At 59.9% G+C, this 13,981-nt stretch overlaps 1 protein-coding gene across 1 annotated transcript; it reads left to right on the plus strand.

Annotated features, from left to right (window-relative positions):
- The first annotated feature begins 1,120 nt into the window (after nt 1-1,120).
- Nucleotides 1,121-13,949, plus strand: ARHGAP33 (Rho GTPase activating protein 33). Its single transcript, XM_032390173.1, has 23 exons — nt 1,121-1,273; nt 2,003-2,108; nt 3,195-3,292; nt 3,372-3,456; nt 3,803-3,883; nt 3,988-4,125; nt 4,556-4,648; nt 5,165-5,287; nt 5,376-5,453; nt 5,537-5,603; nt 5,688-5,747; nt 5,842-5,994; nt 6,078-6,180; nt 7,312-7,456; nt 7,536-7,618; nt 7,703-7,810; nt 9,150-9,295; nt 9,935-10,088; nt 10,173-10,318; nt 10,402-10,476; nt 11,529-12,203; nt 12,296-12,687; nt 12,783-13,949. Exons 2-23 carry the CDS (start codon nt 2,082-2,084, stop codon nt 13,566-13,568), a joined length of 3,816 nt encoding a protein of 1,271 aa, XP_032246064.1. The 5' UTR covers nt 1,121-1,273; nt 2,003-2,081; the 3' UTR covers nt 13,569-13,949.
- The last annotated feature ends 32 nt before the right edge of the window (nt 13,950-13,981 follow it).

The following is a 13,981-nucleotide window of genomic DNA, read 5'->3' on the forward strand; positions in this document are numbered from 1 at the left end:
GATGAGTGGAGACTGCAGGCAATGGGAACATCATGTAGGGAATCCCTGTGATGGGAGTGAAGTCAGCAAGTTCAATAAGTTGAAATAAGTAACCCTAAATTGACCCCTCCCTCAGCATTCCCTTTCCCCAATCCCGGCTTAACTTTTTATCCATAGAATTTATCACCTTCTAATTTTCTATATTTTTGGATATTTTGTTCATTGTCTTCTCCCACCAGCTTTTGAGCTGCATGTGAGCACGATATGTTTTCCCTTGCTTTGGTTACTGATGTAGCCACAAATTAAGTGATTAGAGTTTTTGAATGAATGAGTGAATGAATCAAAGTTGTACTTTCTGAGGTGAGGGGCCCTGTTGGGAACATGACCAGCGGAAAAGTTCTCTTGGAAAGGGCATTGTTATAGTGTTTTCTGGGCCTGGCTCAAGTCGGAGGCGGAACGACTGGGACTGGCTTTATGGGAGGCGTGGTCATGTTCTGGCATTTTGGGCTAAGCCAAGTCCTAGGAAAAAGGAGTCAAGCCTGGAAGCCGGCCTGTAAGAAGCAGTAGAGGAAGGAGGCAAGGACAATGTCCAGTGGGAAGGGCGAGGCCAAGTCGCAGAGAGCCTAGGATTACGTCCCAGGCAGGGTGTCTGAACCAGTGAAAACCGTCCATGGGCAAATGCCCTCAGTATTCTGTGGGCAGTGTCAGGGTCGGGACTGAGAAGATGGGGCTAGAGGATTGAGACATTGAAAAGCTGCTTGGGGATGGGGAAAAGCTCTGAGGCCATGGAAGAATCCAACTAAGAAAGTCAAAGGGGGAAAAAAGTGTCAGAGGACTAGTCACTGAGAGTGGACTAAGGGGAGGGCCCACTGCTTAGTGTTAGAAGTGTTGGAAGCAAAGCATAAAGAACCTAGGGGTGTGTCTCAGGAGGGTAATAACAGCCAATGAAAAGCAGTCGTGGGCGCGGCGCTGTCAAACTTCGCGGGGCGGGACCGAAGAGACCGAGCCAGGGATGGGACCGAAGCCTAAGCCAATGAAACCCCGCCGGGTGGGCGGGGCGTCGTCCTAAGGCTAAGGGTGGAGCCAATGAGAAGCGGCGCCGCGTCCCCGCTGCCCCCGCCTCCGTGGGGCGCGCGCCGGAGCCACGGGCAGCCGTTAGGGGCGGGGCCTGCAGCCGCCCGCGCGCGGCTCGCGCCCTCCCCTTTGTGTCGCCATGGCGGCGGCAGCGGCGACGAGGACGACGAGCGAAGGATCGAGCGCGGCCGGCGCCTGAGGAGGCTACGCTACCATGGTGGTGAGGGGCCCACGCGGCCGTCAGTCCGTCCGCGTGTCAGTCTGTCCGCGCGCGGCCCCGCCCCGCGCGCCCCGCCCCCGGCCCCGCCCGAGCCCGCGGCCTGCGCCGCCCCTCACCCCTCGTCCAGGTCCCTCTCGTCCCCCGGCCGGGTCTTGGGCCCGAGCCCTTACCCCGGCCCCGCCCCCTCAGTGTGCATCCCCTTCCACGCCCTGGATGGAGGTGACAGTGGCCGAGGACCCAGGCTTGGGGGGGATGGGCTAGTCCCGGGAAGGACCCGCACCCCCAAGTGTCCCCCGCACCCAGGGACCTGCTGAAGCTTCCTGGGTCCTTCGCCAGCCCCCATCCCACAGCCATCCTCAGCGTCTTCTCCCAATCTCCACCCCTCCCTGGCTAGCCCCCTCCCCCTCCTACCACCAGCCCCTTTCGCGTTCTTGAGCCCCACCCCCACCCGGCTCCATCCTCAGCCTGACCCTTTTCTTCTCATTCTCACTCCGTTCTGCTCCCTCTCAATCAACCCTTCCCATCCCCCCATCAGCCTGAACCTCAGCCTCTCCAGCGTCTCCCCTCTTCTTACTCCACCCCAACCCCAAGCCAGCAGTGTACCTCTCACTAGATCCTTGGGTCCTTCTCCATCTTCTTGTCCTCACCCTCCCTCCCCACCATCTCCCTTTCCCACCATGCTGCTCCTGCTCATTCATCCATTCATTCCCTCATTCGCTCACTTAACAGACATTCCCTGATACCTCCTGGCAGACCCCATGTTCCAGACGCAAAGAGATTCACCTCCCGTCCTGCCTTGGGGAGCTTCATGGGCTGGAGAGGGACAGAACCGAGGGTGAGACCCAAGGATGAACCTGAGGTTGCAGGGATACGAAGGAGGGAGAGGCTAGAGCCCAGCCTGGGAAGTCCCGATCTGGCAGCTGGTTATTTTATTCATCAGATTTTACGGGGCTCCTGCTGTGTGACAGGGCATTGGGACCCAGAGAAGAATCAGGCACAACCTTACCTGTGAGGAGCATCAATTCTGTGCCCAGCTCTGTGCTGGGTCCCTGATCCTGGGGCAGTCACAGTCCACTGGGGGAGAGGGACTTGTCACCAGTGATATCTGAGTGCTCAGGGCTGGGATTGGGAGAACCTCAGGTGATAGAGGAGTCTGGAAGAGGAGGCTGACACAGCCCGGGTCAGGGAGAACTTCCAAGAGGAGGGAATGAGAGAGATGACACCTGAGGGATGAGGAGGAGGGAACCTACTGAAACGAGGGGGAAGAGTGTTCCATGCAGAGGGAACCTTTGCAAAGGCCTAGGAGGAAATGAGAAGATGGTGCTTTTTTTGGACTCTTAGAAGTTTGAGAGCTCTTGAGAGTGGAGGCCGTGGGGGGAAGATGGGGCTGGAGAGGTAAACAGACCTGAGAATTCAGACTTTATCTTGAAGATAACAGGGAGCCATTGAAGGTCTATGATCTGTGGAGAGACAGGCAGATATGTGTAGTATGAAAATTATACTGGCGCTTGCTGTGAAGAAGCTAGCAGGAGGGGAGAGGTTGGAAGCAGAAAGATTGATAAGATGGGAGCTCTGATTGTCCAGACATCAATAAAAGGTGTGGAGAGGCACATAGGGGAGATGACTATACTCTGCAGGGGTTAAAGGTGGGCTTTAAACAGGGAGAAGTGGTACCAGCGTGTGCTCTCCCTGCCTCACCTTCAGTCTCTGCTCTTCCAGCCCCCTACCCCAGACCACACACGAAGAAGCAGGCCTACCCTTAGTTGCCGTCACCCGCCCCCCCCCCCACCCTTCTGCTCCATGCTTAGGGCAGCCTGTAGAGCAATTCGGGCCTCTGGGCCCAGGCTCACAGATCACAATGCTCCCGTTGTCTCTCGGCTCCCATCTCTGGAGGCCTCTGATTCTTCTTTCTGCTCTACAGGCTCGCAGCACTGACAGCCTGGATGGCCCAGGGGAGGGCTCGGTGCAGCCCTTGCCCCACACTGGGGGGCCCAGTGTGAAGGGGAAGCCTGGTAAAAGGTGAGAGGTGAGGGTGAGGCTCAGCTTAGGAGGGGGGCCAAACACAGGAGCCACCAGTGATGTGTTACCTGTCCCCCAGGCTCTCGGCGCCTCGAGGTCCCTTCCCTCGGCTGGCTGACTGTGCCCATTTCCATTACGAGAATGTTGACTTTGGCCATATTCAGGTAGGAGGGCTTTGCACCCAGGTGGGAGGGTGCGATCTTACCCAACCCTGAAGCAATATCAGCCGCTGTACCCCTGAAACCTATCTCAGGGATAGCTGAGCGGTCGGTGGCAGGAGCTGCAGGGTGGAAGGGGAGAACGGTTCATTCATTCATCCCTTCCTTTCTTCATTCATTCACCTAACTTTTTGTTAGGTGTCTGCTCTGCCAGGACCCTGTACTCTGACTGACATCCTTAGGGAGGCCCAGGCAGGGGACACAGATCCATCTCTAGATAGTGCCAACCTGGAAAGGTCAGGACTGGAACAAAAGTGAGGCCCTTAACCTAGGCCTTTGTTTCCCTCTACAGCTCCTGCTGTCTCCAGAGCGTGAAGGCCCCAGCTTCTCTGGAGAGAATGAGCTGGTGTTTGGGGTGCAGGTGACCTGTCAGGTGAGGCCACCCCTCTCCTCATCTGGCCTGACAGACGGGTCTTCATGGTTCTCAGCTCAGTGTACCGGGACTACTGCTCCTTTCTGTCCCTCCTGATCCCGCAGGGCCGTTCCTGGCCAGTTCTCCGAAGTTATGATGACTTCCGATCCCTGGATGCCCACCTACACCGGTGCATATTTGACAGGAGGTTCTCCTGCCTCCCAGAGCTTCCCCCACCCCCAGAGGGTGCCAGGGCTGCCCAGGTAAACTGCTTATTGTCTCAGCCCCCACCTCACCTATGGTGTGTCCTCATGAGCAATGTGTGAGGCCATCAAGAGAGGATAGTGAAATATTTAAACACTGGTATGGCCCAGGTTCCAACCAGTCGGAATGGAGAGGCCCAGAATGAAACTGCAGCAGGGAGGCTCCTTTCAGTTTTAGGAGCATGGGGCGTTCCAGGGGATTCGGTGGGAGAGTCAGCATGGCCCAGACCAATGGGGGCACGCAGGAGCTCGGCATGGCCCGTTTACTAATTGATATGGATATATTTCAGTGCCTACCAGTGGGGAAGCACCCATGCATTCAGGCTGAATTTCAGCCCTGCCCAGAGGTGAGCTAGGGCAGTAGAAGAGGGCAGCGAGCTCTCTCAAGGTCCCCTCACAAAAGCCCCCCCCCCCGACAACCTGCCCCCAGATGCTGGTACCACTGCTGCTGCAATACCTGGAGACCCTCTCAGGCCTGGTGGACAGTAACCTCAACTGCGGGCCTGTGCTCACCTGGATGGAGGTGGGCCCGGGAAGGGGGGCTTGGAGTCGGGAGGGAGCGAGGGCTGTCTGCGGAGCGAGAACCAGTCTGAGAGTGCGTGTGGGCACAGGGAAGAAACCAGCCAGAGTGGAGGAGGCTCTGGTATTTCAGGGTCTGTGTGGGCACATGGCTGTGAGAGAGGACGAGTGCGTGTGTGTGTGTGAGCAGGCATTGGACTGTGGGGATGTGAGGATTGCAAGATATATCAGTTAGAAATGGGTTTGACTGTAACTCCTAGAACACCTGGCCCACAGCGGCTCCAACCAGGAGGTTTTCAGATAGCACACGTGCAGTGTCTGCTCTGGAGGGTGAGGGTACAGGGGTGTCCTGGGACATGAGAGGGAAGGAGGGGCTTTGTTGGGCAAGAATTGCGGTGTTTGACCAATAGCTCTGACTGACTGAGGCTCTCAGGTAGGGGACGGGCAGTGGCCTCTACTGGGCATAGAGGAACGCTCTCTGCCTTTATTATCCCCTCCTTCTGGCCTCTCCCCATCTCAGCTGGACAACCACGGCCGGCGACTGCTCCTCAGTGAGGAGGCTTCCCTTAACATCCCCGCGGTGGCCGCTGCGCACGTGATCAAACGGTACACAGCCCAGGCACCAGATGAGCTGTCCTTCGAGGTGAGGCTGGGCGGAAGCAGACTCCAGCGGGGCTCCCCACTTCCCCTGTCCCTTCTGACCCTCCCTCCAATTACCTTCCTGCTCCCAGGTGGGAGACATTGTCTCCGTGATCGACATGCCACCCACTGAGGATCGGAGCTGGTGGCGGGGCAAACGAGGCTTCCAGGTGACCCTTGCTTGGGTGGACGGGTAGGCCAGGGCATCGTGCCAGCTAGGGTGGCCCACTCACTGACCCCAAACCCTCCTCAGGTCGGTTTCTTCCCCAGTGAGTGTGTGGAACTGTTCACAGAGCGGCCTGGTCCAGGACTAAAGGGGGGTAAGTGCCAGGGGGCAAAATGGGGAGGCCTCCCTGCATCCTTTGCCTGTCATCCATTCTTTCCACCCGTTGTTCACCCCACAGATGCCGATGGTCCCCCATGCGGTGTCCCAACGCCCCAGGGTGTCTCCTCTCTGACCTCAGGTAATGGGAACAAGAGACCAGGCCCTGCCCACCCCACCCCCCGATAAGACCAGCGGCTGCACTGACCTTCTATGGCTTGCCTTTACTCCCCCAGCTGTGCCCCGGCCACGTGGGAAGCTGGCTGGCCTCCTCCGAACCTTCATGCGCTCCCGCCCTTCTCGGCAGCGGCTGCGGCAGCGGGGCATCCTGCGGCAGAGGGTGTTTGGCTGTGACCTTGGAGAGCACCTCAGCAATTCAGGCCAGGATGGTGAGGCCTCATGTCCACCTGCCCAGCCCACTCCTCCCACCCTCTTGCAGCCTGCCCAGACCTGAGCCCCTGCTTTCTCCCAGTGCCCCAGGTACTTCGCTGCTGCTCTGAGTTTATTGAGGCCCACGGGGTGGTGGATGGAATCTACCGGCTCTCAGGAGTGTCATCCAACATCCAGAGGCTACGGTGAGGGCCCTCCACCAAGCCCTTCCTTCCGCAAAGACTTACTGAGCATCATCTCTATCCCAGGCCCTGTGCCATGTGCTGGGGACAGAGTTATCTGGGTGGGGGCGGCAGTTAGGCGGGGCTGGGGGCAGGGAGGGTTTTTTTGAGGAAGTGACACCCAAGCTGAGGCCTGAAAGGCAAGAGCAGAATAAGCATTGGAAGCAAAGAGATCAACCTTCATTGAGCACCAGCCACATGCCATGCACTAGGCACTGGGAACACAGAGATTCCTGCCCTCATGGGGCTCACATGCTGGAAGAAGAGACAAACAAGGAAATGAGAGAGTACCAGTAGGTGACAAGTGCTATGGAGAACTATAGAATGGGGTAAGGAGGATCATAATAAGTTGGGGAGGGAATTGCAGTTTTAAATAAGGTGGGCAGGGAAGGCCGCCTGGGGGAGAGCCTCCTCTGGAGGAGGTGAGGCTGCCAGCCGTGTGGACATCCTGGGATGAGCTTCCACCATGGTGGGACAGTCAGTGCAAGGGGAAGGCAGCAGGAGTTCATGTCCCAGAGGCAAACGGGCCTTTCGGATACTGTTAGGATTTTCCTTTTACTCAGAGTAAGGGGGTAACCACGGGAGGGTCTGAGCTGAGGAGGCACAGCATGAAGAACAGTCTAAAGTGGGGAGCAGTGAGGCATGAGCACTGGGGCTAACAGGTGTGAGGTGACAGTGTGGAGCCTGGGGCTCTGAGAGACAAGGCACGAGGTCACACGAGAGCAGGGGGACACCATCAGAGAGTTTTGAGCAGGGGCTGCTGGGATTTTGGCCACATCTTCCAGTGACCTCTTGAAGCCAGAATGACAACTTCGTAGAAGGAACGTGTGTGGTCATGCTCTGTATTCAGATGGCCTCAGGTAGCCGCAAGCAGGAGCATCTCCCACCTGAGCCTCAGTGTCCTCCCCTGTAAAATGGGGCATGCTCATTGGGGCACACAGTTGTTGGGGGGTTCCGTAAGGTTCTGCCTCTGAAGAGCCCAGCACGGGAAGAGGGTTGCATCCGTGTGTGGACGCTTTGGGAAGTGGAGGAAGAACATGGCCAGGTGGGTCAGCTCTGACCTGATCTTTCTTCTCCTTGACCTGGTGGCCTCAGGCATGAGTTCGACAGCGAGAGGATCCCGGAACTGTCCGGCCCCGCCTTCCTGCAGGACATCCACAGCGTGTCCTCCCTCTGCAAGCTCTACTTCCGGGAGCTGCCGAATCCCTTGCTCACGTACCAGCTCTATGGGAAGTTCAGTGTGAGTAAGGGAGCTGGCAAGGTCGGAGGGAGCCGGGATGCCTCGGCCCAGCCCCCGTCACACCTGTGCATCATCTCAGGAAGCCATGTCGGTGCCCGGGGAGGAGGAGCGCCTGGTGCGAGTCCACGACGTCATCCAGCAGCTGCCCCCGCCTCACTACAGGTAAGCCAGGAGGGGCGGGGCCAGCCTGTGGTGGGCTCCCGAGGGAGCCGAGGCTCAGGTGTCCTCCTCGTCTCCCACCCCCAGGACCCTGGAGTACCTGCTGAGGCACTTGGCCCGCATGGCGAGACACAGTGCCGACACCAGCATGCATGCCCGCAACCTGGCCATTGTCTGGGCGCCCAACCTGCTCCGGTAAGCTGGCGGCCGCCGGCCTGCCGCCCTCAGCTCCCTTCCTCAGGCTGGGCCTCAAGTCGGCCCCACACCTCCCCCCCAGAGCCCACCCACCCAACTTTTGTTCTCTGATTCATTTCATTCAACACATATTTCTTAAGGACTCCCTGGGTGCCAGCTCTTGTTCTCAGCACCGGGACCCAGTAATGAGCAGGATCCTGTGCTGCCAGGCTCACATTTTCATGGGGGAGATGGACAATGAGCTATCGACAAGAAAAATAGAGAGTATGGTCTGATGGTGATGCGTACTAAGGAGAAAGACTACAAAGCAGGGAAGGGAGATGCACGGGGTCATGGCATTTTGAAATTTTTAGAGTGGCAGGGGAGGCTTCCATAGGAAGTCTTCCTAAGGCCAGTAGCAGCGTGAGCCCCAGAGGATTTGATGGTGACCAAGACCGGAGAGCTCTCTGTCCTAAATAAAATAGGTGGTCCATGAGATGGGGGATATAAGAACTATTAGGACAAAGAAAAAAAAAAGAGAGAAGGAAGCTGACAATTTTAAAGAAAGTGGGTGGGGAAGACTCCATTGAGGAGGTAACATTTGAGTCAAGACATGCAGGAGGTGAGGGGGGGACCCATGTGGATATCTGGGGAGGAGCAGACCAGGCCGAGGGAACGCCAAGTGCCAATGTCTGGAGGCTGGAAAGGCGCCCGCTGTGCTGGAGGACCAGCAGGGAGGCCGGTGTGGCTGGAGTGAGGGAGCAAGTGGGTGAGCGGTTGAGGGGGAGGAGATGATGACGTCAGAGAGGTGACAGGGGACCAGCCAGAGGAGTGACTTACAGGTCGTGGGTCATGGTGAGGACTTCGCTTCTGCCAGGAGAGAGGTGCAGCCAGGGGAGGGCTCTGAGCCAGCAGGGCCCTGACCGGGCATCACAGACTCCCTCTGGTTGTGGCCAGGAGCAGACTGCAGGGGGCAGGACAGACAGGGAGCCCAGGGAGGAGCTGCTGTGATGTCTCTGAGTGGGAGGATGGAGGCTGCGTGGCGCAGTGGTGGGGACAGTGGGGGAGAAGAGTTTAGAATCTGGAGAGATTTTTGTGGGTGGAGCAGACGGGGATTGCTGAGAGACAGGATTTAGGTGTGAGGGAAAGAGAAGGGTCAGGAACAACACCTGGAGGTGTCTGGCCTGAGCATTGACTGAGATGGGGAAGGCAGGGAGGGAGGGGGCTTGGGGAAAGGTTGAGAACCCAATTCTGGATGTGATCACTTTGGTAAGGTCAAAGGTGTTCCCCATCGTGCCTAGCTGGAACACGCCAGCTGGGGCTCAAAGCACCTGGCCTCCCTCCCCCTCCTCCCATCCAGGTCCATGGAACTGGAGTCTGTGGGGCTGGGTGGGGCAGCAGCCTTCAGGGAGGTACGGGTGCAGTCCGTGGTGGTGGAATTCCTGCTCACCCACGTGGATGTCCTGTTTAGCGACACCTTCACTTCTGCTGGCCTCGACCCTGCAGGTATGCCCATCCCACCCCCTGATATCCTGGCTACTGCCCCCTCATTGTTAGGGCTGCAGTGGGAGGGCAGGTGGGCTCCCAGCCCTATCCCTACCCCACTGAAGCTGGACCTCCCTCCTGGCTCCTTGAGGACCCCGCCCCGGCCTCTCCCACCCCTCCCCCCCCTTCTCATTTCAGCTCCTACGCTCAGGATCCCCACTTCTTGGCCCGGACATCGTTCTTCCTTCACCCCTTGTAGCTCCTGGGGGCTCTTGGGGCCATGGGTCCACCAGGGAGGAGGTGGGAGGTCCCCAGACTTGACCCCGCCCCGGCCCCACCCAGACTCCCCGCCCTACCCCGGACCCCAGCCCAATCAGGATTCAGCACGTCGGAGGGCCCTCTGGCCCGAGGTAACTGAAGCCAGAGCCGCTGCCCTCGCTGGCTGCCGGGAGCTGCCTCCTCATCAGCTCGTTCTGCCTCACTCCTCCTCCTCACCTGCCTGCTGCCCACCCATTCCCGCCTGATCCGCCCTGGCCCCCTGCCTTGCCAGCCCGGGTGGGCACGCTGCGGGGCCGGGGCTTGGGCTGTAGCGCTTGGCTTTGCCTGTGGCCTTGAGCGGCCCCCCCGAGCTGACAGCTGCCCCCTTTCCCAACTCCCTAGGCCGCTGCCTCCTCCCCAGGCCCAAGTCCCTTGCGGGCAGCGGCCCCTCCACTCGCCTGCTGACGCTGGAGGAAGCCCAGGCTCGGACCCAGGGCCGGCTGGGGACTCCCACCGAGCCCACCACTCCCAAGGCCCCGGCTTCCCCTGTGGAAAGGTGAGTGGGATGCTGGGGGAGCGCAGGGCCAGCCTGGAGGCCCCAGATCCTCAGACTGCCTCCTGTGTCTCACGCAAACCCCAGGAGGAAGGGGGAGAGAGGCGAGAAACAGCGAAAGCCAGGGGGAAGCAGTTGGAAGACGTTCTTTGCACTGGGCCGGGGCCCCAGCATCCCCCGGAAGAAGCCTCTACCCTGGCTGGGGGGCACCCGTGCCCCACCGCCACCTTCAGGTCAGAGGCGGCAGGGAGTGGGGGCTGGGGCTGGGAGGGGAGGCACCTTGGAGTGCCCTTGACCATTCCGCCTCTCCCCGCAGGCGGCCGACCTGACACAGTCACACTGAGATCTGCCAAAAGTGAGGAGTCTCTGTCATCCCAGGCCAGCGGGGCTGGTGAGCGCTGGGTGGCTCATGCCTGGGCCCGGGTGGGGCTGGGAGGGCTGGCGGCCCTGAGGTGGCCTCTAGATGTATTTCAGATTTGCGGGGTTGGGGTTGTTTGTTTTGTTTTTTAGTTCCTAATCTGGACATGAGGTACCATCCATGTGTTAGATAAAGCATCACCCTTGGTTCATGATGAACTGTGATCATTGGTCCAGGCAGGGTCCTTTCAGGCTTTTATTCGTTCCTTTTGAAAAGAAATCTAAATAATAAGACGAACATCCGTGAACCCACTGGCCAGAACTAAAAGACCCCACTCCCTTCCTGCACGCTCCTCCCCTCTCCCCGTCTGCTGCCTGCCCACCAGAGGAGTCCCCTAGAGTTGACGGGCAGCATCCCCTTGCTCTAAGGTTTTACCACCTACAGGCCTCTGCAGAAATAACATATGGCACAGTCCTAGCTGTTTTGAGACTTTAAAGGTCTCCTAAGAAAGGGTGGGGGGGGTGCTGGATGTGGAACCTGACTTTCCGCTCACTGCCACCCACGCGGCTGAGAGTAGCTCAGGCTCGTTCCTCTTGGCTGCTCTCTGGTATCCATGTGTGGCTCTCCCATCCAGAGTCACTTGTCTGTCCTACCCCCGAGGGGCTTGGGGGCTCTGGTGAGCACTCCCTGCGCGCCCACACTCTGGAGAGCGCTCCAAGCACCCAGGAGCCGGGGGGCGCGCTGTAGGCCATGCTCACGGTCAACCTTAGTGACAAGGCCGGGTCGCTTTCCAAAAAACGGTCGCCCTGATCTGCACTCCCAATAGTGAGAGCCTGGGAGGTCCCGCTGGTCTCCTGCTCACCAGCCGTGTGGTTGTCAGACGTCAGTCTTGCCTTTGGGTGTAGAATGATTCTCATCTTTCCTTTCTCACTGTGAGTCTGGACAGCAAATCCCTGGATTTACAGCCACTGTGACCCTATCCAGGGAAGTGCCTCTTCGTGTAACTTGCCCAGCCTAACCCACCCTTACTGCTGTATGCGTATGTAAAGTTCCGGCCCCTCACGCCTAACTGCCCTCCCTTCCAGGCCTCCAGAGGCTGCATAGGCTCCGGCGACCCCACTCCAGCAGTGACGCTTTCCCTGTGGGCCCGGCACCTGCTGGCTCCTGCGAGAGCCTGTCCTCGTCCTCCTCCTCCTCCGAATCCTCCTCCTCTTCGGAGTCCTCGTCCTCTGGATCCTCAGCAGCTGGGCTGGGGGCACTCTCTGGTTCCCCCTCACACCGAACCTCAGCCTGGCTAGATGATGGTGACGAGCTGGACTTCAGCCCACCCCGCTGCCTGGAGGGGCTCCGGGGGCTCGACTTCGATCCCCTTACGTTTCGCTGCAGCAGCCCCACACCAGGGGACCCGGCACCTCCCGCCAGCCCGGCACCCCCAGCCCCTGCCTCCGCCTTCCCACCCAGGGTGACCCCCCAGGCCCTCTCACCCCGAGGGGCCGCCAGCCCTGCCTCGCCCACTGCCCTGGACATCTCAGAGCCCCTGGCTGTATCAGTGCCACCTGCTGTCCTGGAGCTGCTGGGGGCCGGGGGAACGCCTGCCTCAGTCACCCCAACGCCGGCCCTCAGCCCCAGCCCGGGCCTCCGGCCCCATCTCATCCCCTTGCTGCTGCGTGGAGCCGAGGCCCAGCTGAGTGACACCTGCCAACAGGAGATCTGCAGCAAGCTGGCGCTGCCTGTTCCCCGGGGAGCCCAAGGCCAGCCTGGTGAGTCCTGCTCAGCCTACCCCATGCCCTTATAGACCCTGAAGCTGCACCCAAAACCTGGCTGACTCCTCTTCCCATTCCTCTCTCTGTAGGTCCTGGTATGGATTCACCGCTGCTGCCCCCGCCCCTGTCCCTCCTGCGCCCTGGGGGGGCCCCACCCCCACCCCCCAAGAACCCAGCACGCCTCATGGCCCTGGCCCTGGCTGAGCGGGCTCAGCAGGTGGCCCAGAGACAGAACCAACAGGAGCATGGGAGCACCCCTTCTGCTCCCCACTCCCCTTTCCACCGCTCACTGTCGCTGGAGGTGAGCGGTGAGCCCCCAGGGACCTCAGGGGTTGGGCCGGCCCCCAACTCCCTAGGCCACCCAGGTGCCTGGGCTCCTGGACCCCCACCCTCCCTGCCAAGGCAACAAAGTGACGGGAGCCTGGTGAGGAGCCAGCGGCCCCCAGGGACCTCAAGGAGGGGACTCAGAGGCCCTGCCCAGGTCAGTGCCCAGCTCAGGAGAGGTGGGGGGGGTTCAGGGGGTGTGGGGATGAGCCAGAGATGGCAGCTCAGTTCCTGTATTCTGTCCCCCCACAGGTTCCTACTCCCAGCTTCTTCTCTTCAGCCCCTCGGGAGTGCCTGCCACCCTTCCTTGGGGTCCCCAAACCAGGCTTGTACCCCCTGGGTTCCCCATCCTTCCAGCCCAGCTCCCCAGCCCCAGTCTGGAGGAGCCCCTTAGGTCCCCCTGCACCACTTGACAGGGGAGAGAACCTGTACTACGAAATCGAGACGGGTGAGGGAACCCCCTACTCTGGCCCCACTAGGTCCTGGAGTCCCTTTCGCTCTATGCCCCCAGATAGGCTCAATGCCTCATATGGCCTGCTTGGCCAATCGCCACCACTCCACAGGTCCCCCGACTTCCTGCTCAGCTACCCACCACCCCCTTCTTGCTTTCCCCATGACCACCTTGGCTACTCAGCCCCCCAGCATCCCACCAGGCGCCCTACCCGGCCCGAGCCCCTCTATGTTAATCTAGCTCTGGGGCCCCGGGGTCCCTCACCTGCCTCTTCCAGCTCCTCCTCCCCTCCTGCTCACCCCCGGAGCCGTTCAGATCCTGGCCCCCCAGCCCCCCGCCTACCCCAGAAACAGCGGGCCCCCTGGGGCCCCCACACCCCTCACAGGGTGCCTGCGCCCTGGGGCCCTCCAGAGCCTCTCCTGCTGTACAGGGCAGCCCCACCGGCCTACGGGAGGGGGGGCGAGCACCACCGAGGGTCCTTGTACAGGAATGGGGGGCAAGGAAGGGAGGGGGCTGGTCCCCCACCCCCCTACCCCACTCCCAGCTGGTCCCTCCACTCTGAGGGCCAGACCCGAAGCTACTGCTGAGCCACAGCTGGGAGAGAGACCTTCCTCCCTTCCCTTTGCCCTCACTGATCTTGGCCCCATCTAATCCCTTGTTTTGTATTTTCTTGAGCTCCTGACCCCTACCCCAGGTTTCTAACTTTGTAACTTGTTTCTGATGTGGGTCCCTAACCTGTTATAGCTTCCCTACCCTGGGCCGAAGGGCACACCCATCCCCCCACCATCCTCCCGTCCCGGGGGCTCTCGCACAAATCTGAGGGCTAGGCTGACACCCTGTCTTCCCTCTCCCTCCAGGAGCCCCCAGCTTGTCCTGACCTGTGCACAGGGGGTTGGGGAACAGCTCCTGCCCATCTCCCCCCACACCCCCCACTAAACCATCTGACAAAATTAATGAATAAAAACGGTGAAAACACAGGTGCTAGTATCATGCTGGGGCC

The sequence above is a fragment of the Phoca vitulina genome, unplaced genomic scaffold (genome assembly GCF_004348235.1).
Source record: "Phoca vitulina isolate PV1807 unplaced genomic scaffold, GSC_HSeal_1.0 scaffold58, whole genome shotgun sequence".
Lineage (NCBI taxonomy): Eukaryota > Metazoa > Chordata > Mammalia > Carnivora > Phocidae > Phoca > Phoca vitulina.